General features: G+C 44.2%; 1 protein-coding gene across 2 annotated transcripts; it reads left to right on the top strand.

Moving 5' to 3' along the window:
* The first annotated feature begins 346 nt into the window (after window positions 1-346).
* Window positions 347-22,188, top strand: LOC135978354 (centromere protein F-like). Of its 2 annotated transcripts, XM_065579312.1 has the most exons (8): window positions 347-910; window positions 4,466-4,588; window positions 6,949-7,071; window positions 11,905-12,040; window positions 14,445-14,590; window positions 17,494-17,575; window positions 20,514-20,594; window positions 21,796-22,188. In XM_065579312.1, exons 1-8 carry the CDS (start codon window positions 815-817, stop codon window positions 22,062-22,064), a joined length of 1,056 nt encoding a protein of 351 aa, XP_065435384.1. In that variant the 5' UTR covers window positions 347-814; the 3' UTR covers window positions 22,065-22,188. The 2 variants fall into 2 exon arrangements, with proteins under 2 accessions (XP_065435384.1, XP_065435385.1); XM_065579313.1 differs by lacking the exon at window positions 6,949-7,071 and having other exon boundaries at window positions 350-910; window positions 21,796-22,186.
* Window positions 22,189-27,695: the final 5,507 nt, after the last annotated feature.

The following is a 27,695-nucleotide window of genomic DNA, read 5'->3' as shown; positions in this document are numbered from 1 at the left end:
AGTCTCCCTAACATGCTGTGAATACAATGAAACTGTAAGAGGCAAAGGAGCGGCGGTAGTATTGTGTTCTGAGAAAATGTATAGTAGTGTGCTTTGGACAACTTTCAGACTTTTATCAGCAGATTGTTTTCACAATAGAAATTACACTGGGAATTTATTAAATGGGGTTTCAGTGTACTCTAGTTCTTTATAAACCACCAAAATTACAAGCAATATATTATTTTAATAAAGTGACAGATAAACTGAAACACTTCTAATAGGATAATTTCCTCTATGACAGATAAACTGAAACACTTCTAATAGGAGAATTTCCTCTAAAAAGGAAATTCTTAGCATATTGATTTTCAGTTTAAAATTTCAGTCTAACCTACTTTAAACAAGGAAAATTCTTCTGTTCTTGCTGTTCAAAATAGTTCACTCATTTTTTTCAGTTGAATCAATGTGCTGATTCACTGTAAATTGAAAGTTGCATTGAATTTATCTCTTGTGCCTAAACACTTCTAGTTTTTTTTAGTTTTTGCTGCTCATTTATTGAAACTTAGCACACACTTGTACTATAGCCAAGTGTAATCTGTTATCAGTTTGGGATGGGATACCTGTGTGGGTGTTCACTAGGTCATGGAAGACTGTAAGCAGTTTTGGGGCAGAGACCATGACTTCCTCGTATGTATGTGGTCTTTTTTTTTTTTTTAACAGTGCCTACTAAAGTGGGGTTTCAATCCTGATTGCGGGGGCGGGATTGCTATTGTAGTACAAATAATAAATATTCCCCTTGCATCACTGTGATTTATGATTAAACTTTTTATAGACTGAAATGATGGAGCAAACCATGGAAAGAGTACAGAAATGGCAAAGAGAAGTTGAAATTAATCGTCGCTCCTTAGAAGAGAAAAGAAAAGAACGGGAAAAGGTAAGACAAGACCCATTTTTTCACAAGTTTAAAGTTGCCTCCAGACTGCTGTTACCAGAGTGAACAAGTTGTTCCTTGAGTATTTGTCCATGTAGATCCCACTCTAGGTGCATATGTGCCTCAGGCACGCAAGATTGGATTCTTCTTCTTTGAGTGCTTGCTCATGTCGATTCCATATTTGATGTGTGCGCGCCCCCTAGGGCCGGCTTTGGCAACCTCTGGAGCCCTGTGCTTATGCGCTGGTACATTGGGCCCTGCTGGTCCCATGCCCTCTCAGTTCCTTCTTTCCACCAGTGACGGTTGTTGGAACGCTTCCTGTTTTCACAAGTCCGATAGTGGTTTCTCTAACTTTGGACTCTGAGTTTTTCTTGTATATCGTTACTGTAGTGTTAGCAGTTAGCATTTAGGAGCGGAATCCCATTAGGGACATAGCCCCAAGGACGGCGTATGGCCGGGTCCCTGGGGTTTAAGCCATGGGCTGGGTGCAGCAAACCTATGTCTAATAGTGACATGAACACGAGCTGCCTTAAGTGCCTCAGAGAGGCGCATATTAAAGAGAAGTGTAGGATCTGCAAAAACTTCAGACCTCGCTCTCTTAAAGACAGGGATATCTGATTAAAAGCCATGTTGATGGAGGCTGCCCTGTGCCCTGCTTTGGAACCATGCCTCTGGAGACTGTGGTGCTCAAGTGTAGTTGGCTACAGCAACTACACTTCCCCAAGTGAGGGACCTTCCTGGGACCAAAGTATTGTAGTCCTGGACCTAATGATCTCCCCCCTGTCCCTGTTAGAGCCTTTATCACCTCTCTATCAAGACAGGATTTTTGGTGACTGTTATCTCTGCTCAAAGGATAAGCTAGATTTAGGTGTTAATGGCAGGACCTCTTTTACTATATTTCACAAAGACAAGATGACTGTTCTTTGATCTCGCCCTAGGTTCTTATTCAGAGTGGTCTCAGGCTTTTGTTTGCATCAGGGCATAGACCCTCAGTGTTTCCCCCAAAACCTCATTTGACTCCTGGAGAGGCAAAACTTCATATGAGTGGTGTCTTTAGGGCACTTTTCTATCACCTCCATAGAACAAAGCCTTTCCATAACTGGCCTAGAACTTTTTTTGTAATATTTGGGACAGGTCTAGAGGGCTCATTATTTCAACCCAGAGACTTTTGAAATGGATATTTGACTGCATAAAGATCTTCTGTGAACTAAATAAATTAGATCCACCTTCTCATATTATAGGGTTACCATATAGCCTTAGCAAGCAAAAAAGAGGACGGGAGGAGCCCCGCCCTAGCCCCACCCCTGTCCTGCCCTAGCCCCACCCCTGCCCCTCCCACTTCCCGCCCCCCTCAGAACCCACAACCCTCTCCCCAGCTCCTTGTCCCATGACTGCCCCCTCCTGGGACCCCTGCACCTAACTGCCCCCCAGGACTTCACCCCCTACCTAAGCCTCCCTGCCTCCTTGTCCCCTGACTGCCCCCTCCTGGGATCCCTGCTCCTAACTGCCCTCCAGAACCCCACCCCCTACCAAAGCCTCCCTGTTCCTTATCCCCTAACTGCCCCTTCCTAAGACCCCCCCCCAACTGTCCCCCAGGACCCTACCCGCTACCTGCCCAAAACCTTATCCATACTCCCCCCAGAAAGCTCCCCAGAAAGGGGGGTGCGTGTGTGTGTGCGTGCATATTAAGATACCTGCTGATGCTACACTGTGCACTGTCAACCCAAAAGAACCCAATCTCATGCACATGGGGCACGTACACACCTAGAGCAGGATCCATGTAGCCAAAACAGCTCAAAAGAAGCCAGTTAGTGTAAGGAAAATAACTTTTTTGTAACATGATATTCTGATTTTGCCACTAAGGGGCAAATTTTAGTAGCTCGTATTCAAATTGAGGGAAAGTTAGTGGGAAAATATTTTAAGTATCTCCACTCTGACCTTCCCTCTTTCATTTTTTTTCTCCTTTGTCACACTCTCCCTTGCTACTTTTATTTGGATTTTTTCTTTTCTTTTAGTTTGGCAGCTGGATGGATCTGCATTTGTTAGTGAAACAATTTATTGGCCTACCATGAATTAAATTGACTAAAGCCATGTTCCTTACCTGTTGATAATAGTAGTCTGGTGGTTATAACTTGGTAAGAGGAAGTGAATCCGTAGTTCTTCAAGGTAGGCTGGGCAGGCAGGCTACCAATTTGTTCACCTCTAACTTATAGTTAGACGATAAAAAAATCAGAAAAAAGCGTGAACATTTTGCTAGTAATTGGCTCACTTATTCCTGAGTGTGACCCTCCCCACCTGCCTTCTTCTGCTCCTGGCAGGCCAGCCCAGGGTAGGAGTGGGCCTTTGGAAAGGGTATGAGGGCAGAGGGGCTGGGGGTAAGTGGGGGAGACAAAGATTTGGGGAAATGGATCACTGGGATCCAAGAGGGTTGGGGACTTCATAGGATGGGTCTCTGGCTGGCAATGAGAGTGGGAACAGGCTGTGGGGGTACTTGAGGACATGGGATGGAGCAGGTGTCTTGCTGGAGGATAGGAGGGTGCTTAGGAGAAAGCAGAGGGGAAGCACTAGCACTTCACTACCTTCTCCATCTGACAAACCTGCTATGATTTGTTAGAGGGGAGTCCTGCAACTGCTGCCAAGAGAAGTTTGGCAGAGAGGTTTGTTGCCGGGAGACGCCACTAGTGCTTTCCCTTCCCTATCTTCCTCCACTTTCTGCTCCCCCACTTAGCTCTTTCTTTTCCTTACCAACCTCAACACCCTCTACTAAAAGTCCTGTGCCCCTCATAGCCCTATTCCCCCACATAAATTCCCTCTCAAATTCATGTAGAGCCCCAACCATAAGGACCGTGGGGCTGGGAAGAAGCCTCAAAAACTAATTATACCTGGATGGATATCTACTTTGCATCTCCTAAAGATTGCAGGAGATGGGCTGGATTCCTAAGGATCTTCGGAGGTGTGCATTAGTGAAGTTCTGCTCCCCCAGAACTGAGGCGGGAGGAGTGAATGCCCCTCTACCAAACTTCTGTTGCTACTCAGTCTTATGTTAAATCAAATTGAAAAAAACTAAGGCAGTTTCCTCACAAAAAACATTTTTACAGCAGTAAGTTAAACATGTAATCATAGCAAAGAAGGGAATTTTTTCCCCCAAAGGATCATGATTATTGGGGATTAGTCTGGTTGCTTAGTTGTAATGCTCAATGTTGTTACGGAGATCTACTTTTGAATTGATATATAAGCTTCATTCCATTATTTGCTAGTATTTTTTTGATCCACCTGTATTGGTGTAACAGATTCAGTAGGCTACTCTGATTGGCCACACTGAGTCCTGGCCATTAGTGGCCATAACCGAATTTAGGCTTTACTTAAAAATGGTTTTTAAACTCTTTTTGCTTCTGTAAGAGAGGGCTTTAGTGTAATTAGTAACTATTTACAGAGACTATTTACAGTCCCTCCCCCATGTTTTCCAGTGTTAATAGTTATAGTAACTTGACTAGAAACATGTAACAGGAGTGTGTTTCTCCCTCCTCCCGCCCCCTCCCCCATCTTCTACATTTCTAGGAAGTATTACGTCAGCTCCGTGCCTTACAGACAGTGGCCCAGCAGTGCAAGGAGATGAAACTCAACCAGGACTTGCAGCAAGCCAAGAACGATTACAATGGTCTACGGGCAGAACTTGACAACGTAGGATTTTTAATATCTGAACTATTCAAATGGAAGTGGTGATGCTGAGTTTTTATTTCATGTAAAATTTTAACTGTCCTCTTTTTTGTGTTTAAAGATCTATACGTGACTAATATTTAAGTGCAACTAAATACATCACAGGTGAGAGCAAGCTGCGCTATGTTCCTGTCACAGGGTGAGCTGGTCCATTCAAAGACTGGGGCACAGCTGCACTTTTTCTCAGGTTTAGCCCATCTCCCTGTATGATGGGAATGAATACAAGGGTCATGTGACAGAAGCATGCGTCTAAACCAGGCCTGCTGGTTTAGATGCATGGCAGCCTGTAGTCATTCAAGAGAGAGACCCCCCCACCACGCGCCAAAAGTTCAGAGAGACACACTCTCTCTCCTTAGTTCCCAGGCAGAGAGCCTGTGAAGAGGACAGGTGACAATTTTCCAGAACTCTAAGGCAGAAGACTTTGGGGGGAAGAGATTTACAAGGAACTGGAAACTGTGCAGGGATAAGCCTCCATTGATGGACCTGCAGGATGCAGAAATCCCAGCTAAGAGAGGGGCTGGACTGCAGGGATGGGCATGTTCTGATAAAAACCTGGAAAAACTTGAGGCCTTATAAACGGAAAGGAATAATTGAGGCTGGTAAGGGTATGTTTGAGTGTTGTGTTATGATAATAAACCAAACTGGAAGAGAGCACTACTGTAAAATCGCCACATGTGATAGCTGGTTTGATGCAAGATTGAAGGTAAACTGAGGTAGCAGATGGGCCCAAAGGCAGTTTGGGGGTAATGCCCTGGAACCCTTCCCTTTAGACTTGTTCGGATTTGAGCACTGCTTCTTTTCTACCCACACTCTCTAATAGAAAACTGCTTTTTTATTTTTGATACACATGGTCTACACTGACTTAATACAGAGGTTCTAAATTTGTCCACGATAGCTGTCCGGCATAGCTATGTGTCATCCTAGCTGTGTGAGCACATTAATCAAACATTTTCTACAGAGGAGAAAATATTAACCACTACACATACTCTTCTTTCCATGTTTACTCTTGAAACACTCGATTCATACTGAAACTTGGACGTCTAAAGGTTTTTATCCAGAAAAGCGTACTCCTTTCTAGAATGGAACTAAATTATTTCATTCTCATTTTTTTCTCTCTTGATGTTGGTAATAAATTTACTTCCTTTTTAATTTGGAGTACTATAGAGCTCTTATGACAGATATAAAACAGATTAAAAAGGTTGAAAACCAGGTAGAATTTGGTGGTGTCACAGTTATGGTCTCGTTAACTTCCTGGTTTAGATAGCGATATAAAGTCAGGTGATAAATTTAAGATTGAGCATAGCACTACACTAATTTCCCTTATCCCCAAAGAATGTGGTTCTGGAGACAGAGGTGCAAGCTGAATGTCTTTGTTGGTCCATAAATACAGGGAATTAAGGTGTACAAATACTGGTTTTTAAGAACATGTAACCTATTCCTTGAATATATAGTAAGTGGGAAAGGTAGAGTAATTTGTCAATCTCTTGATATTTGTGTGAGAGAAATAAAGCATCTGACTTGCTGTACCCAAACAAAAAGTGAGAACTGTGTTTTTCTCCGACATTTGGATTGTACAGAACTGAGTCTAGTTTGGTATTGATCCTTTCTGGTTGTTGGCTGTTCAATGGCATATTTGGTGATAGCTGATCATCAGTCCAACACCTAAACGTTACCTCTCAAATGAGCAGTTGAGGTCTGAGTGGGAATGGGGAAGCATCTTCTAAACCTAATAGGTGCTTGCTTTGACAAAATATGTTACGTTAAAAAAAATTGAGAGCAAGTGTTAAATCTGCTGCCCTTATGATTGAACTTAAAAGAAAGCTCTGGTTAGGATTCCCAATGATTAACAGACTGTACTATAAATATTGCTTAAATTATGAATATATTTATACATTACAACTATATACTTGAAAATGTGCCTGAAAATATTTTTCATATCCTTGCCCAGTCTTGAGTTAAAGATTTGTGTTACCTTAACATGTACTGTTTTTGGTATGATACAGAATCTAGAACCCGGGACTGGACAGTGAAAGGAGGATGGATTTTTCAGATATCTGGCCTATTTTTAATTGTACTTTTTTAAAGCCATCATGCTGAGTTTCAAGGATTAGGGCCAAATTCTGCTCTTAGTTATACAACGCAGAAGTCAACAGTTACTCCAAAGTTCTCTTTCTGTAAGAGGAAGCAGAACATAGCTTATTCTTTTTGCTTTGTTTTATAACGTATCTTTGGAGCTCATCATTTCAAGGGACATCAGGAATTGTTAATTTTTTTAAATAGATTAAATATGACTACAAATAAAATGTGATGTGTTTTCCTCATAGGCAATAGCAGTGAAACATCATTTGGAAAACAACTCCAATGAGCTTACAGAGAGGCTGTGCAGAGCAGAAGAGGCTTTACTGGCAAGCCAGTCAAAGCAAAATGAGTTGAGGAGAAACTTTGAGGTAAAGAAATCAGAGGGGCAACTGGAATAATTAACAATTTAAACTGGAAATCAGTAAGAACTGGTGCCATTTAGGCCTTACTGACTCACAGGGGAACTCTGCAAGCTGTGTGTTGGAGAATAGTGTATTTCCACCAGAAGTTGTGTTTCGATACTGTCTTAATCTGGCTGTCCTTTTTTGGACCATCTTAAGACTGTGACAATGTTCCTCCTCTGCCTTGGTGAGCCCTGCACTTATTGGCGGATTTGCTCACCTCAGAGATTCACGGCAGCCCTCAGTTTGGACACTTTTGTGGCTCAAACCTGCCGTTCATTCAGCTAACCTCATCACTGCCCAGCATGGGGAAAAGGAAGGAGAACAATCCCCGTAGTCTCCGCTGACCCACCTTGGGTCATGGGGACAGGCCAGGGACCTTCCCCTCTGGTGGGACTCACAGTCCAAGTCAACTCCTCTTAGGGTGACCAGATGTCCCGATTTTATAGGGACAGTCCCGATTTTTGGGTCTTTTTCTTATATAGGCTCCTATTACCCCCCACCGCCTGTCCCGATTTTTGACACTTGCTGTCTGGTCACCCTGACTCCTCTTATATCCAATAGGGGGAAGGGAGACGGGGGAACCTGGGCCTGCCCTCTACTCTGGGTTTCAGCCCAGGGCCCTGTGGATCGCAGCTGTCTACAGAGTTTCATGTAACACCTGTGTGACAGCTACAACTCCCTGCGCTACTTCCCCATAGCCTCCTCCCAACACCTTCTTTATCCTCACTACAGGACTTTCCTCCTGATGCCAGATAGCGTTTGTACTCCTCGGTCTTCCAGCAGCACGCCCTCTCACTCTCAGCTCCTTGCGCACCCTTCACTGACTGAAGTGAGGTCCTTTTTAAACCAGGTGCCCTGATTAGCCTGCCTATCTTAATTGATTCTAGCAGCTTCTTAATTGGCTCCAGGTGTCCTAATTAGCCTGCCTGCCTTAATTGGTTTCAGAAAATTCCTGATTTTTCTGAAACTGCCCCGTTATCTTACCCAGGGAAAAGGGACCTGCTTAATCTGGGGCTAATATATCTGCCTTCTCTCACTCTCCTGTAGCGGGCCCCTGCCCTGTGGACCCAACCGGCCTCCCCGCCCTTTCACCGTAAGCCGGCTATACGACTTGAAGCTGGTTCGTTTCCAGACTGCGCCAAGGAAACATCTATACACGCTCGTGCTCCACACCCTGCACTTCCTCACTCTCGCGTCACACCCCGACACAAAGTGGCAGGACCTCCTGCCACTTTTAGAGGGTGAGGAGCCCCGGTGGGCCAGCCTATACTCCACCCTGTTCCCAAGGTCTGCCAGGGATGTCAGTTGGCAGCTCCTTCATGGGGCTGTGAGCACGGGCATGTACTTGGCGCGGTTCACCCCCGTCCCGGGACACCTGCCTCTTCTGCGGCGTGAGGGAGACCCTGGCGCACGTTTACCTGGAGTACGCCAGGTTGCAGCCCCTATTCCGGGTCCTCACAGATATCCTGTTGCGTTTCTGGCTGCACTTTTCCCCTCACCTCCTTATTTATGCACTCTCTATCCGTGGCCCCACAAAGTCATGGGACCTCCTGGTCAACCTCCTCTTGGTCCTGGCTAAAATGGTCATCTATAAAACCAGGGAGAGGAGGTTGGCGGATGGAGTCTCCTGTGACTGTGGGGCCTCTTTCTGATCCTCCGTCCATTCATGCATCTGGGCAGAGTTCCTCTGGGCGGCGTCCACTGACTCCCTTGATGCCTTCGAGGAGCAGTGGGCACTGTCTGGGGTTCTCTTCTCATTGTCCCATTCAGGTTCCCTTCGGACCCTTTGACCGCACTCCTGTCCCTGTTATTTTCATTAGTTGTCCCCCAAAATCACTTGGTTTCCAGGTCTTGTGGATCCCCCGCTAAGGCTGGGGGGATCTTTTAGCAGTGGGCGGGCTTTGGCTTTGGCCCGCCCACTTCCTGGATCCCAATAGGATCACTCTCCTGTAGCCCTCTGGCCCGACCCTGTCACAAGACCTATAGAAGTGATACAAAATAAGGCCCTGATCTTGCAGTTTTTGCAATTGATTCCATGTGGACTGACCCCAGGCACAAAATTGGTTGTATGGTCAGGGTTTCAAAAAATTATTTTGCACTAGCTATACTACAGATAGGGTTAAAGTTCATATGGAATTATTTGTCTAATCTAATTATGTCGTATGGGTCAAAAGACTCTTTGTTTAGTCCTAAAAATAAAATATATTAAATATCGGGTTGAGTTCATTTGGAAATTCTAGAATCATTAGCTGCTTCCTAAGTATAAGTGTGTTTGGCCTAATTCCAAGATTTCGTGGAGGAATGGGTTCTTTTTTGGTCACACAATCAATTTAAAGCAAGAGAAAATCCCCAAAACGATTTGTACATTTTTACTTTTTCAAGCACTATAGACTAGCATTATCATCAAAATTCTAACTATGAAGCCAGATCCTGACCTGGAATATATCAGCATAGCTCCATTGAAATCAATAAAGTTATTCCAATTTACACGAAAAGGATTTGGCTGTAAATTTTGATTTAAAAAAAAACCTTGATTGTAGATTAAAAGATTTTCCTTTTAATTTGGAATTAGAAGGAAAATGAAAGGGAAGAGAAGTCAGAATAGTCATAGAAGCAACAGCCGAGATTTTTTTTTTTTAAGTTCTTATATTGTGCCAATTGCTGGTGTATCTGAATGCTTTCCAGAGTTAAGAATAATTAAGGTGACTAGCAATTGTTATTTGAGGTTTCTATTTCTCCCATATCCCCCAGAGCAGTGGTTTTCAACCGCTGGTCCACAGACCCCTGGGAGTTTGCAGACTGTCTAAGAGGTCCTCGAAAGGTTGTCCTTACAACGGAACAGTGGTTTTCAACCCGTGGTCTGTGGGGATCCACAGACTATGTCTAAGATTTCCAAAGAGGTCTGCACCTCCATTTGACATTTTCTAGGGTCCGCAAATGGAAAAGAGGTTGAAAGCCATTGTCCCAGAAGGTAAAGGGTGTGTGGGTGGGGTGGGGTGGGATGGGGGGAGTGTAAATATGAAAAATGGTGATGTTAGTTGTCATTCTAAGTTTTTGCAGGAGTGAATTTCATAGTATTGGGCCAGCTCCTGAAAAAGCCCTGTCTCCTGCATATGCTAGTTTTACTTCTGATGTGTAGACAGTTGTTCCTGAGGAACACAGCTACTGAAGTCTGAGAGAGTAAGATGGAATTTTGGGCCCATGTTCTTTATAACTTCAAAAATAAAGACAGATTTGATTGAGTGTTCTGTTGGGGAATCAGCGGAGTGAGTGAAACATAGGACTGATGTACTCAAGTGAACCTGTATTACTGAGGAGGTGTGCTGCTGTGTTCTGTAACTGTTGCAGATTTTTCAGGGCAGATGCATTCGAGTCTAAATACGTTGGATTTCGATTATTCAAGCAAGAGTTAATGATGGCCTATGTGAATGAGGCCAAATTATAATTGCAAATGATGGGATGGGATGTACATGAAGGTGGGAGAATGCATGTCTTGTAAATGGTTTTGTGAAAGTCCAGCATCAGAGCATGGGATTTTTTTGCAGCTATGTTAGGTTGTTGGTTCCAGATTTTTGTTGAATGCTTCTTAATCAGAGCCACTTGTGCTGAGTCACAGCAAGAGGGGCGGGCCTTTCAGTCATTTAAACCCCTTGAATTTCATTGGTATTTTGAACACAGGAAGCTCAGAATTCCTGCAGCTTTGAGACATTTTTCAGACATCAGCATTGTCTAAAAATTTCGTCTCTTGACAACTGTGTATTTTAGAATGATTGATGATAGTGTGTGTGTGTGTGTGTGTGTGTGTGTGTGTGTGTGTGTGTGTGTGTGTGTGTGTGTGTTCTCAATATAACAGTTGGATATTTTGGACTACGAGGTTGTGAAACAAAAGGAAAATAACTAGAAGCAGCAACGGTTTAATTCATGTTCTTTGGGTGACTTGTTTAAATAGCTGAAAATACAGACCTGCTGTGCCAGCAAGGATTTAGGTTGTTTTCCATCCAGACCCTCCCTTTTCTTGAATTTGGCTTCTGTGCACTGGTGCCCATCTGCTAGTAGTAAGTAGATGAATAAATGATGGCTTGCTTCCAAGAGAGTCCCACCAGAGCCATGCCATCTGTTACCCAGCAATGCAGGAGTTTGGGTGGAAGGAGTTAGTTTCTTAGAAATCACTTTTATTTTAAGTTCCCAGGTAGGACATAGTTGTATGGGGTATTCTAACTTTTCTTAACTTATTTGGAAAAAAGATGCTTAGAAAATTTTCTATCCCGAACCCCCAGGTATTATTGAGTAATAATACTTTGCATCTAATGCTATCTTGCTAACAAGAGCAACTTCATATATTTGAATCATCCACACAGAGATGGGTGGTCTGAGAACAGGAGCTGGAACTGGAAACTTCTCCTGTGTTCTGATACTGGCAGTGAAATTGACTCCCCTCTGTGGCTTTGGGCAAGTCACTTAACTTCACTGACTCCGTTTTTGTGGGCTAGATTCTATCCTGTGTCAAGATCTGCTATGGGCAGGCAACAGAGAACTGATTGCAGCTCCCTGGTTCCATATCCTGAGCCAGCTAAGTACTGCTGTGATCTGTGCCAGCTGGGAGATGTCCCAAAAGGATTGTCTGCCCTCTGAGGATTGCCAAGAGTGCAGTTTGTGTTCCTAACCACTGTAAGTGCTTAGAAACCAAGGCCCAACTTTCCAGAGTCTTCATGGGACTCAGAGGGGTAGTATGCCACATCACACTACTCTCAGTTTATTGACTTAATCGACTGTTTTGTAACTAATGTTTTGTTGTAGGAAATGAAGAAGGAAAAAAACCTTCTTTGCTGCCAGTCTGATGAAAAAACACAAAAAATCCATCAGCTGGAAGAAGCACTTAAAATAGCCCAACACCTTCTAACAGAGACCCGGAAGAATGCTGAAGAGATGAAAAGTGAGTGACACATTTCTACCCATTTAAATCCCGTTACAAACTATTACTTCAGTGTGGGAGATCTGTAAACTTCATTATAAATGGTGATTTGAAGCGTCCCCAAGAAATAATAAGTTCCCACTGTGTGATATAGTTCAATTAACTTTCAGCTAATACACGCAATTCTCTTTCCAAACTGAGATGGAACTTCTTTATACAAATATACTAACTCATAAAATTATATGGTTTTAAAGTGATTTAAAATGAGGAATAAATATGTCCCAAACAAAACTATATGGTCAGCAAATTAAATACTACAATGTGCTCCTGTGTTTTAAAATCCCAAGCAAACAAATATACCTCAAACTATTATCCTTTAGCTTGTATATGGACTCCATCAAGCTAAAACGTGATGAAATGTTACCCGCCGAGCCCTAATTTGACTTTTCCCTACATTTGTCTATCTGGTTGGGAAAATGCATTTTGCAGACTGAGGTTTGAGAGAACAGGTAATTCTGCTAAATAGCCATTGTAAAGAAGGAGACTGCTCCCACTTATCGCTGTAGAAGTCTAACCTCACTTAATGAGATTTCAAAATTAAATTTATGGACCTAGTCCTGCTCCTATTTTAATCAGTATTTCTGCACTCTCCAATCCATGAGGCCATCCAAATAACTGCTTTGCGTTTTGATCTTATTCTTGGCAAGTGGCAGCACTTTCGGCTAGCTAAGAAAATGTAATGCCTTCTAAGCCCATTTTCTTGCTTTCGCTATCTTTTATCTGTGGTTCTTAAGGTGTCAAATGGGAGCATTCTCTCAGTTTTCTGGAGGGAATAATTATGAACAAAAAAATAAGTCAGAAGATGTTTGTGCTGTAGCTCTTCACTGCAGCCAACAATAACTTGTCCTAATTGAAACATAACTGAATGTTGGTGCCCAGAGTCCTAGACTGTCACTCTTAACCCCCGGACGGTTCTTCCTCTCTAAGAAGTCTCTGATTATCCTCTCTAGTTATACCTTTTCCCCCTTGTAACGGTGTGGGACTCACCCCTGCGGCGCCCCCTTCTGGTCATCCAGGGACTTAGCTCATTTCTAGCCAGAGCACCCTCTGATGGTCACCATCCTGCTCGACATTAGCCCCCGTGTCCCTCCCGGACCCTGGTGTCCTCCCCTGTCAGGGTCCTGCTCACAACAGTAACCCACTATCTGGGGATTCCCACCCAGGGGAATCCCCACCCGCTATCCTCCACCTTGCCTCAGTGGCTACTGCCAGTCACCATCTAGACCTGTTTCACTAGGGCCGGCTGCAGTCTGTAATGGCCACTCATCATTGGCAGGGGACTTTGGACCTGCTGCCTTTCCCTACAACTCAGTACCACTCTGGGCATTGAACATGGCCCTGCAGCCTGGGGAGTTGTCAGCCTGGAGCTCCCCAGCTCCTCTGGCCTTTCCCTAGCCCTGCTTCACTCCAGTACCCTTAGCTTCCCAAACAGCTAGGTCCCTCTCCCTTCAGAGCTAGAGGAAGATTGACTGAGTGTTTGGCTCACAGCCCTTTTATAAGGGCCAGCTGTGGCCTGATGGGGGCGTGGCCCAGCTGTAGCTGCCTCCCCAATCAGCCCAGGCTTGCTGCTTTCCCCAGCCACAGCCCTCTGCAGGGTTGTTCCAACCCCTTCAGGGCTAGAGCGGGCAACCGCCCCGCTACACTCCCCTTTGAATCACCACCCTCAATAATCCTTCTCCATCCTATGTGTTGACATAGTTCAAATATCTGTTGATTGCTATCATTTCCCTTCCCCTCTCTCTGCCCCTCTTTCTCACCAAGTTCTGGGTCTTGGAGACATTGAATTTTCCTTGTCCTGTAGGAAGGGAATGCGTAGTCTTGTTTTATATGGTAAGTTGGTGTTATTCAATAGAATTCTCTTTGCAATACAGGAAATCTCTTGTATTGTCTGTCTCTCTTAATTTTACTCCATACATCAGTCCATCAAACACCTTGATCATTTTTATATATTCTGGATTTTGAAGACAGGAAAATGGACAAATAGGGCACCAAAATTCTTTATCTAGCCATTGATACTGTTACCTGTCAACCATGAGTTTCAGAGTACAAGCCATCAGACCTCAGTGAAGATGGGCTGTAGAAACAGAGTTACAATTGTGAAGCATAGAGCGATTTGACTAGCAGTATGTTCTTTCTGCAAAACTGAATTCTGGCAATGCTATACAATTTCATGGTTTGGGAATAAAGGCAGTTTTAGAACACATACGTAATTATATTCTGAAATACTAAAAAAATTTATTGCTAGGTGAAAAATTGAAAATTGTCAATATTGCCATTTTATAGTGTTACCCATAAAAGCTAATATTGCATATTTGACATTGTTTGCTTTCACAAATTAACCACTTAATTTTTTTTATTACTATAGATAAGAGTTTGTCTCAGAAAATAGAACTGGAAGCACAAGAAGCCGAGCTTCAGCATTTAAAAAACAACAATAAATTGCTCCAGGATTCAGTCCAGGAGCTACAACTTGAAAATGGAACCCTTAAGAAGGCTTTAGAAGAAGAAAAAGTAGACTTACTAGAAACAAACATAAGTTTTTCAGATAGTTTAATAAGGCATTTCATACTTAAGCTTTTAAGAGCCAAAATATTTATTTGTGTCCTTTATAATATCTAGTCTCTATTCTAATATAACATTTGCTATAACTTCTCCATTAGTAGCATGGAAATCTCATTAAATCTGTTACCTTATAAACTTCTGGCTATCGAAGATACAGGAGGTCTTTAGCGGGACACCTGAAAACATGATAAAATGTGCACGTTTTGTCTGTTCTGTGGCCCAGCTTTTCTCCTCATTTGGAACAAAGAGGTGATTCCTCTCACCCGTAGAACTGGGAGGTGGACCAGTGTTGTTGCTGAAGGCTCCAGGACTAAGCTCCATCCTTCACCTCAGGCCACCAGAAATTGTGTCCACCAGCAGAACAAGTTGGCGGTTCAGTTTCTCCCAACAACTTTGTTTTATCATGAATTTTTGTTCATTTTTCTGCTATATTGATTTCATTTCAACTTCTTGCTCCTCTTTCTCTCTCCTCAAGTAAGTTCTCTGGATCCGCAAAAACAGCACTTCTCACTAACTCCCTTTGACCACTAGTGCTGTGGTAGAAAAGCCCAGCAAAATCAAGCTAAGTCCAAGTAGTTCAGTTGGCAGCTTTTTAGGGGTCTTAGAGGGTAACCTACGTCTCGCTGCTACAAGCCACCAACCCTTGCTGTGTGAGGGGATGGGGCTTTGTTGGGCCAGCGCACTAGTGCCCTGCATGCGCACATAAACACACCCATTTGAAGTCCTGACTCCATTGTGAGAAGGAGCATGAGGATTCTCAAGGAGATGAGAACTCCACATAGTCTGCTCAGGAATAACACTTGGAAACTCCATATGCTCTGGGTCCCAAAAAGACAAATGGAATTGTCCCCTTTGTAAGGAAGTAATATGTATAATTAATGAGCAGGAAGTATAAACATCAGGCTTTAAATCTTTTCTCTTGCCTTCCCATCCTTAGGATGTGTTTGCTGGGGTTTTCTCCTATATGCGGGTCTCCTGGAGTGCTCTGTATCAGACTCACTGCCCCCTCCCACCCTGGAGTATATCTGGGTGTGCAGAGACATGTGTTACTTCTGAGAAGCCCTGTCTCAGGTGGCAGGGTAATGTAAATTGTTCATCTCTGCTTTTCAACCTGGGATCCTCTTTCAACCAGGGAAGGGGGCCCAAATTTGATGTCACAATGGAGTGGGAATTGTCCCTGTCCGTTTATCAGGTCAAGGACGCAGGCTTTACCAGGGAAAGGAGTTTGGAGTCTCCTCCCCCTCTCCATAGGCTTGCTCAGCATTGAAGGATTAAAGAGCACTTTAGACAGTGTGTGCCCAGAACAGAGGCACATAAGAATTCCATTCCTTATGTAGCTGCACCATCAGGGGATTACAGAGGCATCAAGGAGAAATCCCTTCCCATGTTCAAAATGGCTCCTGCTTTACTGAGTAAAAACCCCCAAGTGATACTAATTCTCTTCGGAAGGGTGTAGACAGACACCCTTTCAGGCGCCTGGGGCCATCTAGCAAGCTATTCCAACAATCAGCATTTGTCTCAGTACCCCTACTTAGTTGAGAAATGCCCAGAGCAGGGTGATTAGCGTGCTACCTCACTTCTGTAAACAATTGGGGGAAGTACCCTATGTACAGAACCACACAAAAAAGAAATCCCAAACCCACATGACTCTCTCAGCACTGGAAGCCAGTGTCTTGAAAAAAACCTCAATAATAATAAACTATCTAGTTTCTCATGCTTTCCTCCTTTGAGATCATCATTTCCGGTTAAAACTAGATGTTAAACTAAAATGTAAGGAAAATTTGAAAGTTTGGGGAACCTAAGTGCAGCAGTAGTGCTACCAGAGAGAGACATCGCCATGCCTCCACTTATGGTGCAAAGGAAACAATACCTTACTTGCCAGGGTCTGTACTTCAAAATTAGACCGTGTTTAAACATGTCTTTTCACTCTGCCCCTAAGATTAACCCTAACTGACTGATGTGATATTAAACATAACAATGCAGTGTCTACACTGCATGTTGTAACATCATGTTAATGAACACATTAATTAATACCTTGTGAAACTTCCCACTGTAGACGTGCCCCTATTGTCTTTAAACTGCTTCTATTACCTCATTATGTCACACGCAACTTGTGAGAGCATATCAGTTCTGATGTATGCAGAATTTCCATCTAAATTATTAATTAAGCGATTCTTCTTATGACAGCACTATTTTTGCTAATAATTTAGATAGGGGTTTTTAGTTTTTAAACCTGTCCATCTAGGTGAATTTCTTCTTATCAATTCCCTCTGAATTTTCTAGCCTGCAGTCTTTTTCTCTTCCATTTGTGTTGAATGCCGAACTGTAGTTCTGTGCTCTCGCTTCAGAAATAAACACATGAAAAAGCACAGGCACTGAGTTACAGTGCTCACTCCATGCCCAGCTAATGGAGCACTGTGCTTGATATTTACGTTATCCTGAAGTGTGTTTTATAAGGCTGCCAGATATCCACCATCCCTTTATTTTGGCATTCCAATGCACATAGGGTGGACAAACCTGCCTGGACCACATGCTTTTCAGCTGGGTTTTGTCATTTGGTTATTTTGAATATTCTATTTAGATTATTATTTCTCTATCAAGGAAATCTACACACATGTAGCTTTCCAAGAAACATGACTTTAATGTTTCTCTGTTGGAATTAGAAGCTGCTATAATTCAATTGTATATTACTAAGTGAATCTACTATACAAATGCATATTATAACTTTTGTCTGGTTTTTTAGTTGCACTGAACTTTTAATGACAGGTGAGATGCCATTAGTGAGAGTATAATGCTTATAGAGAAGAATGAAGTTTCCTATTAGCAACTACAAACAATTTTTTATTTTATAGTTGGACAATCTGAAGTCTAGAATTCAACTGAAAAAGCAAAATGGATTTGCTTGCAATGAGACGAAGACGTGGATGAAATCCTGTAAGCAGCTAGAGAAGGGGAAAAAAAAACATTGCAGAAACAAATTGCTGAACATGGTGCTCCGTTAAAGGAGCAAAAGCCAAGTATGGGGTAGTTTAAGAAGGAAATGCTCTACTAGAATGTTATTATAAGGCTGCAAATCATTCATGGAAGTCACGGTTTCTGTGACCTCTGTGAATTTTGCAGTGCTGGTGCAGCTGATCCCAGGACCACCCCATCAGCTGGGGAAGCCCCGGAGCCAGCCGCACTGGCCGTTGCTCCGGCAGCACTAGGCATGGTCCCTGGTGCTGCCCTGGAGCAGGAGTCTGGGACTAGTGGCAGTAGGATCCTGGGCATCCCCCCAGCAACAGCGTCACCCTGTTCTCTCTCCCCCACTCCTCAGCAGTCTTCAGGAGCGTCCCCCTTCCCAGTAGGTAAGATTTAGTCACGAGTATTTTTATTAAAAGTCATGAACAGGTCATGGGGCCGTGACTTTTTGTTTATTGCCCGTGACCTGTCCATGACTTTTACTAAAAATACCCGAGACTAAAACATAGCCTTAATCATGATCCTGTTTCTAACCTTAATGCATTTATTTATACAATATGTTTTCAAGACATGCATTATTACGTTCGATTCAGATGAGGCGCCAGATCCTCAGCTGGTGTAAATCAGTATAGTTTCTGAAGCTCTGCCATTCACACCAGCTGAGAATTTGGCCCAAGATCTGTCTCCTCAAATTTCAGAGTCTCCTTCTATGTTATGAATATAGATTTCCAATGCCTATGTTTTGAAATCAAAAATGACCTTAGGATGAAGGGGAGGCTATTTTTTAAAGAACATTAGAGTGGTGTGTATAACTTCTTACAATGCTTTGTTTGAGACATGAGAGTGTAAAATGTTGGAGTGTGTCTGTTCTTTCCGTTGCTGGCCATCACAACAAAGAAAATTCACATTCTGGGTATAGATGGCTGATAGTTCAGCATCCACCATGGAGAAATTGACATCTTTTAGAGTTTATACATATGTCCTTCCAAACAGCTTTTGGTGTCCTTCTGGCTTGTAGACAGGGAGAGAGGAGCAACTCTTAAAGTGTTATGATTCAGACAAGTATCAGAGGGGTAGCCGTGTTAGTCTAAATCTGTAAAAAGCAACAGAGGGTCCTGTGGCACCTTTAAGACTAGCAGAAGTATTGGGAGCATAAGCTTTCGTGGGTAAGAACCTCACTTCTTCAGATGCAAGTAATGGAAATTTCCAGAGGCAGGTATAAATCAGTATGGAGATAACGAGGTTAGTTCAATCAGGGAGGGTGAGGTGCTCTGCTAGCAGTTGAGGTGTGAACACCAAGGGAGGAGAAACTGCTTCTGTACTTGGATAGCCATTCACAGTCTTTGTTTAATCCTGATCTGATGGTGTCAAATTTGCAAATGAACTGGAGCTCAGCAGTTTCTCTTTGGAGTCTGGTCCTGAAGTGTTTTTGCTGTAAGATGGCTACCTTTACACCTGCGATTGTGTGGCCAGGGAGGTTGAAGTGATCATCAGTGATCTACAATCCATCCTGGACAATGATCCCTCACTTTCACAGACCTTGGGAGGCAGGCCAGTCCTCGCCCACAGACAGCCAGCCAACCTTAAGCATATTCTCACCAGCAACCACGCACTGCACCATAACAACTCTAACTCAGGAACCAAGCCATGCAACAAACCTCGATGCCAACTCTGCCCACATATCTACACCAGCAACACCATCACAGGACCTAACCAGATCAGCTACAACATCACCGGCTCATTCACCTGCACGTCCACCAATGTTATATATGCCATCATGTGCCAGCAGTGCCCCTCTGCTATGTACATTGGCCAAACTGGACAGTCACTACGCAAGAGGATAAATGGACACAAATCACATATCAGGAATGGCAATATACAAAAACCTGTAGGAGAACACTTCAACCTCCCTGGCCACACAATAGCAGGTGTAAAGGTAGCCATCTTACAGCAAAAACACTTCAGGACCAGACTCCAAAGAGAAACTGCTGAGCTCCAGTTCATTTGCAAATTTGACACCAACAGATCAGATTAAACAAAGACTGTGAATGGCTATCCAAGTACAGAAGCAGTTTCTCCTCCCTTGGTGTTCACACCTCAACTGCTAGCAGAGCACCTCACCCTCCCTGATTGAACTAACCTCGTTATCTCCATACTGATTTATACCTGCCTCTGGAAATTTCCATTACTTGCATCTGAAGAAACATGCTTCAGACAGTTCCTCCATTTTCTAACTATCATCAGGCTGCTACTAGTTGCAGCTTTCTGGGACCAGGAAATGCTGGAGTTTATTAACTTTAACAAATGTTTTTTAAGACACATACATTGGGGTTTTATTGATCACAAGCTTCAGTCATTTCAAGAGTTGTCAGGGGCTAAGTATAGAGCTAATAGGACAACAGTTTAAAGTGGTCACCACAGTGTGTAAAATATACTACAACTTGTCTGCCATTAGCTAGGGTAAGTTAGGCTAGCAAATATTCATGAGTGTCCAATAAGCAGAATCACTAGCGGTATAAAAAGAGATCCATATTTCTGAGATGAGCTATATTCAATTATATACCCAAAAATTGTTAAAATAATGGTAAGGTGGTAATGTTAAGCACTTAAAAGTTAGGAAATGCCAGAATTAATGTTGCCCATGCATTGTGTGTCCAGGGGCAGATTCCAAAGAATCGGGATACCTGGCACCCTGACAGTAAATATGGTATCAACAGAGATCTCTTCTGTAAAGTAACCTTTACATGAAGTCTGGTTTGTTTTATTTGGTATAGTTTACTGTGGTTGCACAAGCACACATCTTATGTACTTAACTAACAAATGAATGATTGAGATCATTGCATTCTAAACTCATCTTTCCAGAGTCTCCTTAAAGTTATTTGTACAGGTAATGACTCTTTCCTTTGGTCAGGTGCTGATGAGGTTGCCATCTCCCTACATGAGAATGAGCCAGAGTATGAGCTAGACGGACTCCCAGAGGTGGTGAAAAAAGGTAATTGTTACTTCTTTAGAGGAGAAGAGACCACATTGGTGGGGAGTGTGTGCGCGCACGCTTATCTAGAGAATCGTCTTGTCATATGCGTGACTTGGAAGCATTGTAAAAACTTGGACATCATCGGCCAGATTCAGCCCTCGTATAGGTTGCATAAGTCCATTTAACTCAACTGCTTGTCAGAGCTGAGTTTAGCCGCATGTGCTTTAAAAAAAAGCCCTAGTATACCATTGAGGCTATAGGGGGCTAGTATATTTTGTTGTAGATGTATGTAATTTCTAGTGGTTTTGGTTTTTGGTCTGTGTGATGTCTTCCCATCTGTACAATTTTGTAGTATTTGATGACAAAAGCAAAACAGCCAAAAATTCTGAAATCCAGAATCCTAATATCAGGTTGTAGTTTTGAAAATCAGTCTAGATACCTGTTGTTGACTTTGGGACTCCTCCAAAAACTTTGCAAAAGACCTCTGGCAAAAAGAGAGGGATTCTAAGCCCAGCCATTCCCAGTATAAAACACCTTTTTCTTCTGGTTGAGAGGAAGGGGGGAAATTTTTGCTGAAACATTTTTAACTGAATGTTTTTTCATTGAAATGTGCTGCATTGTCAAAGCCGAAATGTTTCACAGAGATGTATTGATTCAGACAAAGTTTTTGCTGGGAAGGTTTCTGAGGTGCAAAGTGGACTCTTGCAAGGAGGAAGGCCCCCAAATTGAAAACCTGATGTTTTTGATTCAATTTCATTTTGTGAAAGCATTTGAAAGGCTTATGTTTTCATTCCAATCTAGAATAAAAACAAATTTTGAAACCTCGAAAGGTGTCGCAAAACAGAATTGTCGCCCTCCGGCCAGCTCCACCTAGAACAGTAGAAGAGACATCATTTTCAGATGGAAATGATTTTCCAGTTAATGGTGTTCCTTTAAAGGAAAAAGAGAACATTTTCTTGGGGAAAACGCTTTTGGCCATTTTAGTAAAGCTGCTGTTGCACAGATCCACACCCTTGCCTGAGTTCACCTATAAAATTCTAGGAACGCAAGATAGTCCTAATAATTCCCCCATTATATTTTATTCAGTGAGTAAATGCCATTTTACTGTCTTAAATTATTACCAGTTGTCATCACCATCTTGAAATGAGCAAGATCAGATTGATTAGAACAATAAAGTAATTTAAGCAACCTTGGTTAATAGAAGCTGTTTATTTTTTAGGGTTTCCTGCTATTCCTATTGTGAAAACCGACCCTTACATTTTGTGCAGAACAACTTTTCACTTAAGGACCAGTCCCCGTCTTGCTGCCCAAAGCCAAAAATTGTCACCAGGTTCCCAACTTTTACGAAAAGGCAGGTCAGATAATCTTGGGGAGATCTGTAAACCGACAGCTAGTGGCAGCAAATCACAAAAGGTAACTGATCTTAAAAATGTATCTGAATGTGCAGGGCATGGGCAATCCACATCATGTATTTATCTCTCCAAGTGAGTTTGAAGATATGCTGTGTTATTCACATCTCCTTTCTATTTGCCATGAATATAGTGAAGACAAGGTCATCAATGTAAATACAATCAATAAAGCATGGCATATAACAAAGATCTGGGCATAATGGTAAACTTAAAATTGTTGGTGTGATCAAATCTGTGATCTCATGCCAAGTGCTCATTAACTTGGTAAATAGAAATGAGGTAAATCTTCCCACTTTAATGCTCATCACAAATATTTGATTATTTCTTGAAAGACCTGGCTGCCTAGAGCAGGGGGTGCGTGTGTGCGTGCATAGATGGATTACACACAAAAGCACTCAAAAGTTCGGATATGCTGGAATGAAGGCTCCTTGTCCCAATCTCTCTGTTCAGCCAGCCCCAGTTCTCTTCTCCTCCTCCTCTTAGCTCTGTGTCTTCTCTCAGTGTCTCCTACACATTCCTTTCCCGGTACCCCTGCCTTCTCTCATAGTCTTCTAGCCCTAGCCTCGCCTACTGGCTCCCTGTCCTTGGCCCCCTCTCCTCACCCCCGTTCCAGTCCCAATCTTGGCATACTCCTTGTCCCAGTCTGCCCTCCCACCCTCCCACCCCCATTTGCCTTTTGTCCCATCTGCATTTGAGTCCAGTATCTTCCTCCACCACCGGGCATGTGCACCAGCTTGGAGGGGTCATTGGGAGTACAGGAAAGAAAGGTTCCTGTCTGAGTTCTGGTGCTTGGCCCAAAGCAGCTGGGAAGAACCGTTGCAGGGAAACTCTGGCGTTGACCCCTGTAGGCCTGGGTTGGAGCATATCAGTTGCTCTGTGAGGATGGCTCAGTGCTGTGTTTTCATATCCAGGAGCTGTGGGGGAAATGGCACATGTGCAGTCACTCTGTGGGGAATAGCTCATGCGCAGTTTGGTTAGCACTAAGAGCTGTGCGAGATCCAAGTATACGCAGCGAGGATGAAATCTTCAGGGATTTTAGCTGCTAAAAATATAAGAATTCTCTCTGCTGAGCGTCTGTGAACTGTGATTTTTTTTCAAAGGCTTCTAATTTGGCCAAATTTGGGCAAGTTTTCCTGGGGATGGCAAAAAGCACATTCTCTGACACAAAGGCCACTCCCTGCCAAATGACAAGTCCCTGCTCCAACACATGGAGCTTTTCAAAGAAAAGTTGCCAGAATATTTTAATATGAGAAAAATGTAGATTTCCCTAGCCTTGCTCTTGGGAATAGCTTAACCATTTTGGCTGAAATTCTGCCTCTGTCCCCCACCCCCGAAGAAAAAGAGCATGAGGCAGACATACAGCATGGAAAATTTCAGCCCAAGCAATTAAAGTTTGTAAAGTTATAAGCAGCAGAAAACAGGGTCTTGTAATGGGAGGAGACAGGTAACCTTAATAATAAATGATCCTACTAGCTTTGCCAGTAATATATGTTGGTAACAATTTTGTTTTTGCTGTTGCATTGCTGTGAACAACACATAAAATCATTCTTTAAGTAACAATCTCTACAAAAACAATCATGCTTCAACAAATTGTTTAAAGAGATATTCTGTTCCCAGAGTTTTCATTTTTTAGGGCCAGACCCTGAAGTCGTTTCTCAGTCCTTATGCAAACTTGATCTGATTTTTTTCCTTTGCTTTTAATTATTGAGGACACTGGAATGAAAATTGATCTCATTCTTTAGAAGTTTTGGTACTGTACTTTTTCTTAATGCTTGTATTGTGATAACCTCAACCAGACCCTGGTAACTGCATGTCCACAATCGGAGATTTTGCCCATTGCTAGAAAAACACTGTTAGAGTGACGGAACAATTAGAGAGGTGGCACACTATCTCCACAACTCTTAGGTCTAAAAAGGAATGCTTCCACAGTGTCTGCTTTCAGTGGTAAAAATCATTTATTTTTAGACTTAGCCGTAGATTTCTCAAGCTACTATTACAATTACGGAACTGTAAGGACTGTCTTCCCTTTTTCCACTTGACATCAACATTTTAACAGCTTTTATTTTGATAAGTATCGGCGCTAGAAGGATAAGCCCTGATGCTCATCTCTCACACATGACCCACATCAGTGTAAGTGGGATGAGAATTGAGACCAATTACCTACACTATCAGAAGCTGTGGCATTTGGGATTTCAATTGTCGTGAAGCACACATTTATAACTACTTAAGTTTTAACTAATTAATGCTAAAATCATGTCAGCATTTGGTGGGAAGTGCAGGGGAGCCAAGGATGATTGTAATAGCAGTGGGGACTGGAATTTGAGATAACTCCAAAGGTATAAATATTGTGAAATTTTTTAACAGTTTTAGAAAGCTAGTGTTGAACAGCAGAACATCTGGACAAGATATCCTCTGCAGGCCAGTGTAAATGCTTCAGGACAAAACAACTTTTTCAAGTGTTATTCTATTTACAGAATAAACTATAGGACATTTACAAATTCATTATGAAATATCAGTAATTAAACTTAAATTACATATCTCAAAATACAGTTCTGCAGATTAGTGATTGAGCAAGAATAGACTAGACAAGGAATTACTGTGTACTACTCCTTAGCTTTGCCTATACCTTGTTATATTATGTGACTTGCGATTTGTAAAACTTGAACGTGGTGAGGAGTAGGTAGTTGCTGTAAAGCATTCTGCACAGCACTGTTGTATTTTCAAAGTGATCAATATAAACACTGAAGATTCTTGCATTTAGCGGGTGTCTGCTAATTCATGGTATTTGGTTACTTGGAATGCGTCTCTCACTTTCTGCTGGTACTTAACAAGACTATTTTTTGTTGTGTTGCAGGTAGATGATACTCAACAGTGCGAAGCAGAAACAGCTATTGAACCCATGGAATCTAGTTCAAGATCTCTTCGCATAAATGAACAACCCACAAAAACTGTTGCTCAGACCTCTAGGGAGAATATTAACACTCACAAAGGCAGATGTTCCTTGAGCACACAAACATCACCTGAGCAAAATGAAGAAGGCCAAAACTGTATAATACTGTAAACCTGAGTAGTATAAGGGCCCTACCGTCAATAAAACCCTAACCCTGCCTCTTGACCCCTTTACCCTGCCCCTTGACCCCTTAAACCTCACCCACCTGTCACAGGAAGTCCCGCCCCAGGGGGTGTTAGTTCCGGGGTCAAGACGTCCACATGACCGGCAGCAAGGTGTGTCATGTGACCCTCCGCCTACGAACTCCTCCTCGGTATTGGTTTTACTCCGATAGGACCACCCTGAGAGGAGATTTGACCAGTCAGGGTGAGTCCTAGGGCGGGGTGACCTGTCCGGATGTGGGTCGTGTGACCCCTCTAAGAACTCCTCCCAACACCCTCTGCCAGTCAGAGTGCAGCACCATTACCCCATATGTCCCAGCTCCGGGCAGAGGAGGCCATCTCTTACCAAGGACACGTGTGTTAGAAATTGTGGAAAGGCTGCTGAGCGGAAACATGGACTCCTTTCCCACCGCTGTGAGAACTTCAGACTTTGTTTTAGCCCCGAGCACCTTTGGACTTGTGTGGAGAAAGCGCTACATCAGTGACAGTCCCGAGGAGGACCCTTTGACTCAACCGTTGATGGATACGTTGGAATCCGACCCCGAAACCCTTGTGAGGCACCCCGATGAGTGTGACGGCCTCTCATTGTTCAACCCTCTAGAGGTGGAAGGCGATCATAGCTTAGGGGAGTCACCAGCTGACAAGCTGAACAGAAAAGACGTCGCTCAGGTAAATGAATGATTAAGAAGCGACGGTCGAGGATGGGGTATAATGGGGCAAGGAACCAGGGATTGCGTAAATTAACAAGCAGCAGTGGGGTGCTTACACTGTTGCTTTTCTGAAAATCTCTCAACAGCTCGACCATGCTGTGACGGTACCTCCCATAAGGCTTTAATTTGTTAATTTACGCAATCCCTGGTTCCTAGCCCCATTACACTCCATCCTCGACCCAGGGCCGGCTCCATGCACCAGGCGACCAAGCACGTGCTTGGGGCGGCACCTTACAGCGAGGCGGCGCTAGGATTTTTATTTATGTATTTATTTTGGTTCAGCGGCGGGGCGCTCGGGGGGCTTGGCACGGCGCTCAGAGAGGGAGCAGGGTCTTGGCATGGCGTGTCGCTGGTAGAGGTGCGGGGGCTTCAGGCGGCGCGGCGCTTGGAGGGGGCGGGGCTTCGGGTGGCGCGGGGGATTGTGCGGCGCATGGGGGGTGGGGCTTCGGGCAGCACAGTGCTCGGAGGGGGGGGCAGGGCCTTGGCACGGCACTCGGAAGGGGCAGGGCTTCGGGCGGCACAGCGCTGGGGGAGCGGGGGCTTGCGCGGCTCTCCGGGGGTGGGGCTTTGGGCAGCATGACGTTCGGAGGGGCGGGGGCTTGGCGCGTCGGTCGGAGGGGGGGCAGGGTCTTGGCATGGCACGTCGCTGGGAGTGGGGGCGCGGCACTTGGAGGGGGCGGGGCTTCGGGCGGTGCGGCGCTGGGGGGCCAGGGGCTTGCTCGGGGGGTGGGGCTTCGGGCAGCCTGGTGCTGGGGGTGTGGGGATTTCGGCGGCGCTGGTCGGGGCGGGTTCAGCTGTGCGTCACTCACGGGGCGGGGTACGGCGGGGCGGCGCTCTTCTTTTTTGCCTGGGGCGGCAAAAAAGTTAGAGCCGGCCCTGCCTCGACCTTCGCTTCTTAATCATTCATTTACCTGAGCAACGTCTTTTCCGTTCACCTTGCCCGCCGGTGACTCCTCCAAGCCATGATCACCTTCCGCCTCTAGGGGGTTGAACAATGAGAGGCCGTCACACTCATCGGGGTGCCTCACAAGGGTTTTGGGGTTGGATTCCAACGTATCCATCAACGGTTGAGTCAAAAGGTCCTCCTTGGAACTGTCACTGATGTAGCGCTTTCTCCACACACGTCCAAAGGCGCTCAGGTCTAAAACAAAGTCCGAAGTTCTCACGGGGGTGGTAAAGGAGTCCACCTTTCCTCTCAGCAGCCTTTCCACAATTTCTAAAACACGTGTCCTTGGTAAGAGACGGCCTCTTCTGCCCGTAGCTGGGACTTCTGGGGTAATGGTGCTGCACTCTGACTGGCAGAGGGTGTTGGGAGGAGTTCTTAGAGGGGTAACACGACCCACTTCCGAACAGGTCACCCCGCCCTAGGACTCACCCTGACTGGTCAAATCTCCTCTCTGGGAGGTCCTATCAGGGCAAAACCCATGGTGATTGGTAGAGGGAAGTGGGAGGAGTTCTTACAGGGGTCACAGAAGGCACCTTGCTTATAATCATGTGGCTGCTTTGACCCCGGAAGTAATACCCTCTGGGGCGGGACTTCCTTTGACAGGTGGGCGGGGTTTGATGGGTCAAGGGGTGGGGCTTAATGGGTCAAGGGACAGGGTTAGGGTTGGATTGACTTTAGGACCCTTATGTTACTAGCCTGCATGTAGTGACTCGGGGTGGCTCCCCTCCTGCCCAGCAGAGGGAGAGCCCTTACAGACACCCAAGTGGGCGGAGTCACCGACGCCTGTTCCCGACCCCGGAAGTCAAGGGGCAGTACAGGAAGTGTAAAAGCTGGCCGCCAGAGCTCAGTGAGGCCTAGCCACCGCAGGGAGCAGACGTGCGGCCGGGAGACCTCCGAGGCCCGAGGCTGTTGCCCTAACTAGCTTGAGCTACCCCGAGCCCAC

Source organism: Chrysemys picta, unplaced genomic scaffold (genome assembly GCF_011386835.1).
Source record: "Chrysemys picta bellii isolate R12L10 unplaced genomic scaffold, ASM1138683v2 scaf220, whole genome shotgun sequence".
In the NCBI taxonomy this organism is placed as follows: Eukaryota; Metazoa; Chordata; order Testudines; family Emydidae; genus Chrysemys; species Chrysemys picta.
Note: the sequence above shows the minus strand (reverse complement) of the source record. Positions and strands in the feature narration are given on the sequence as shown.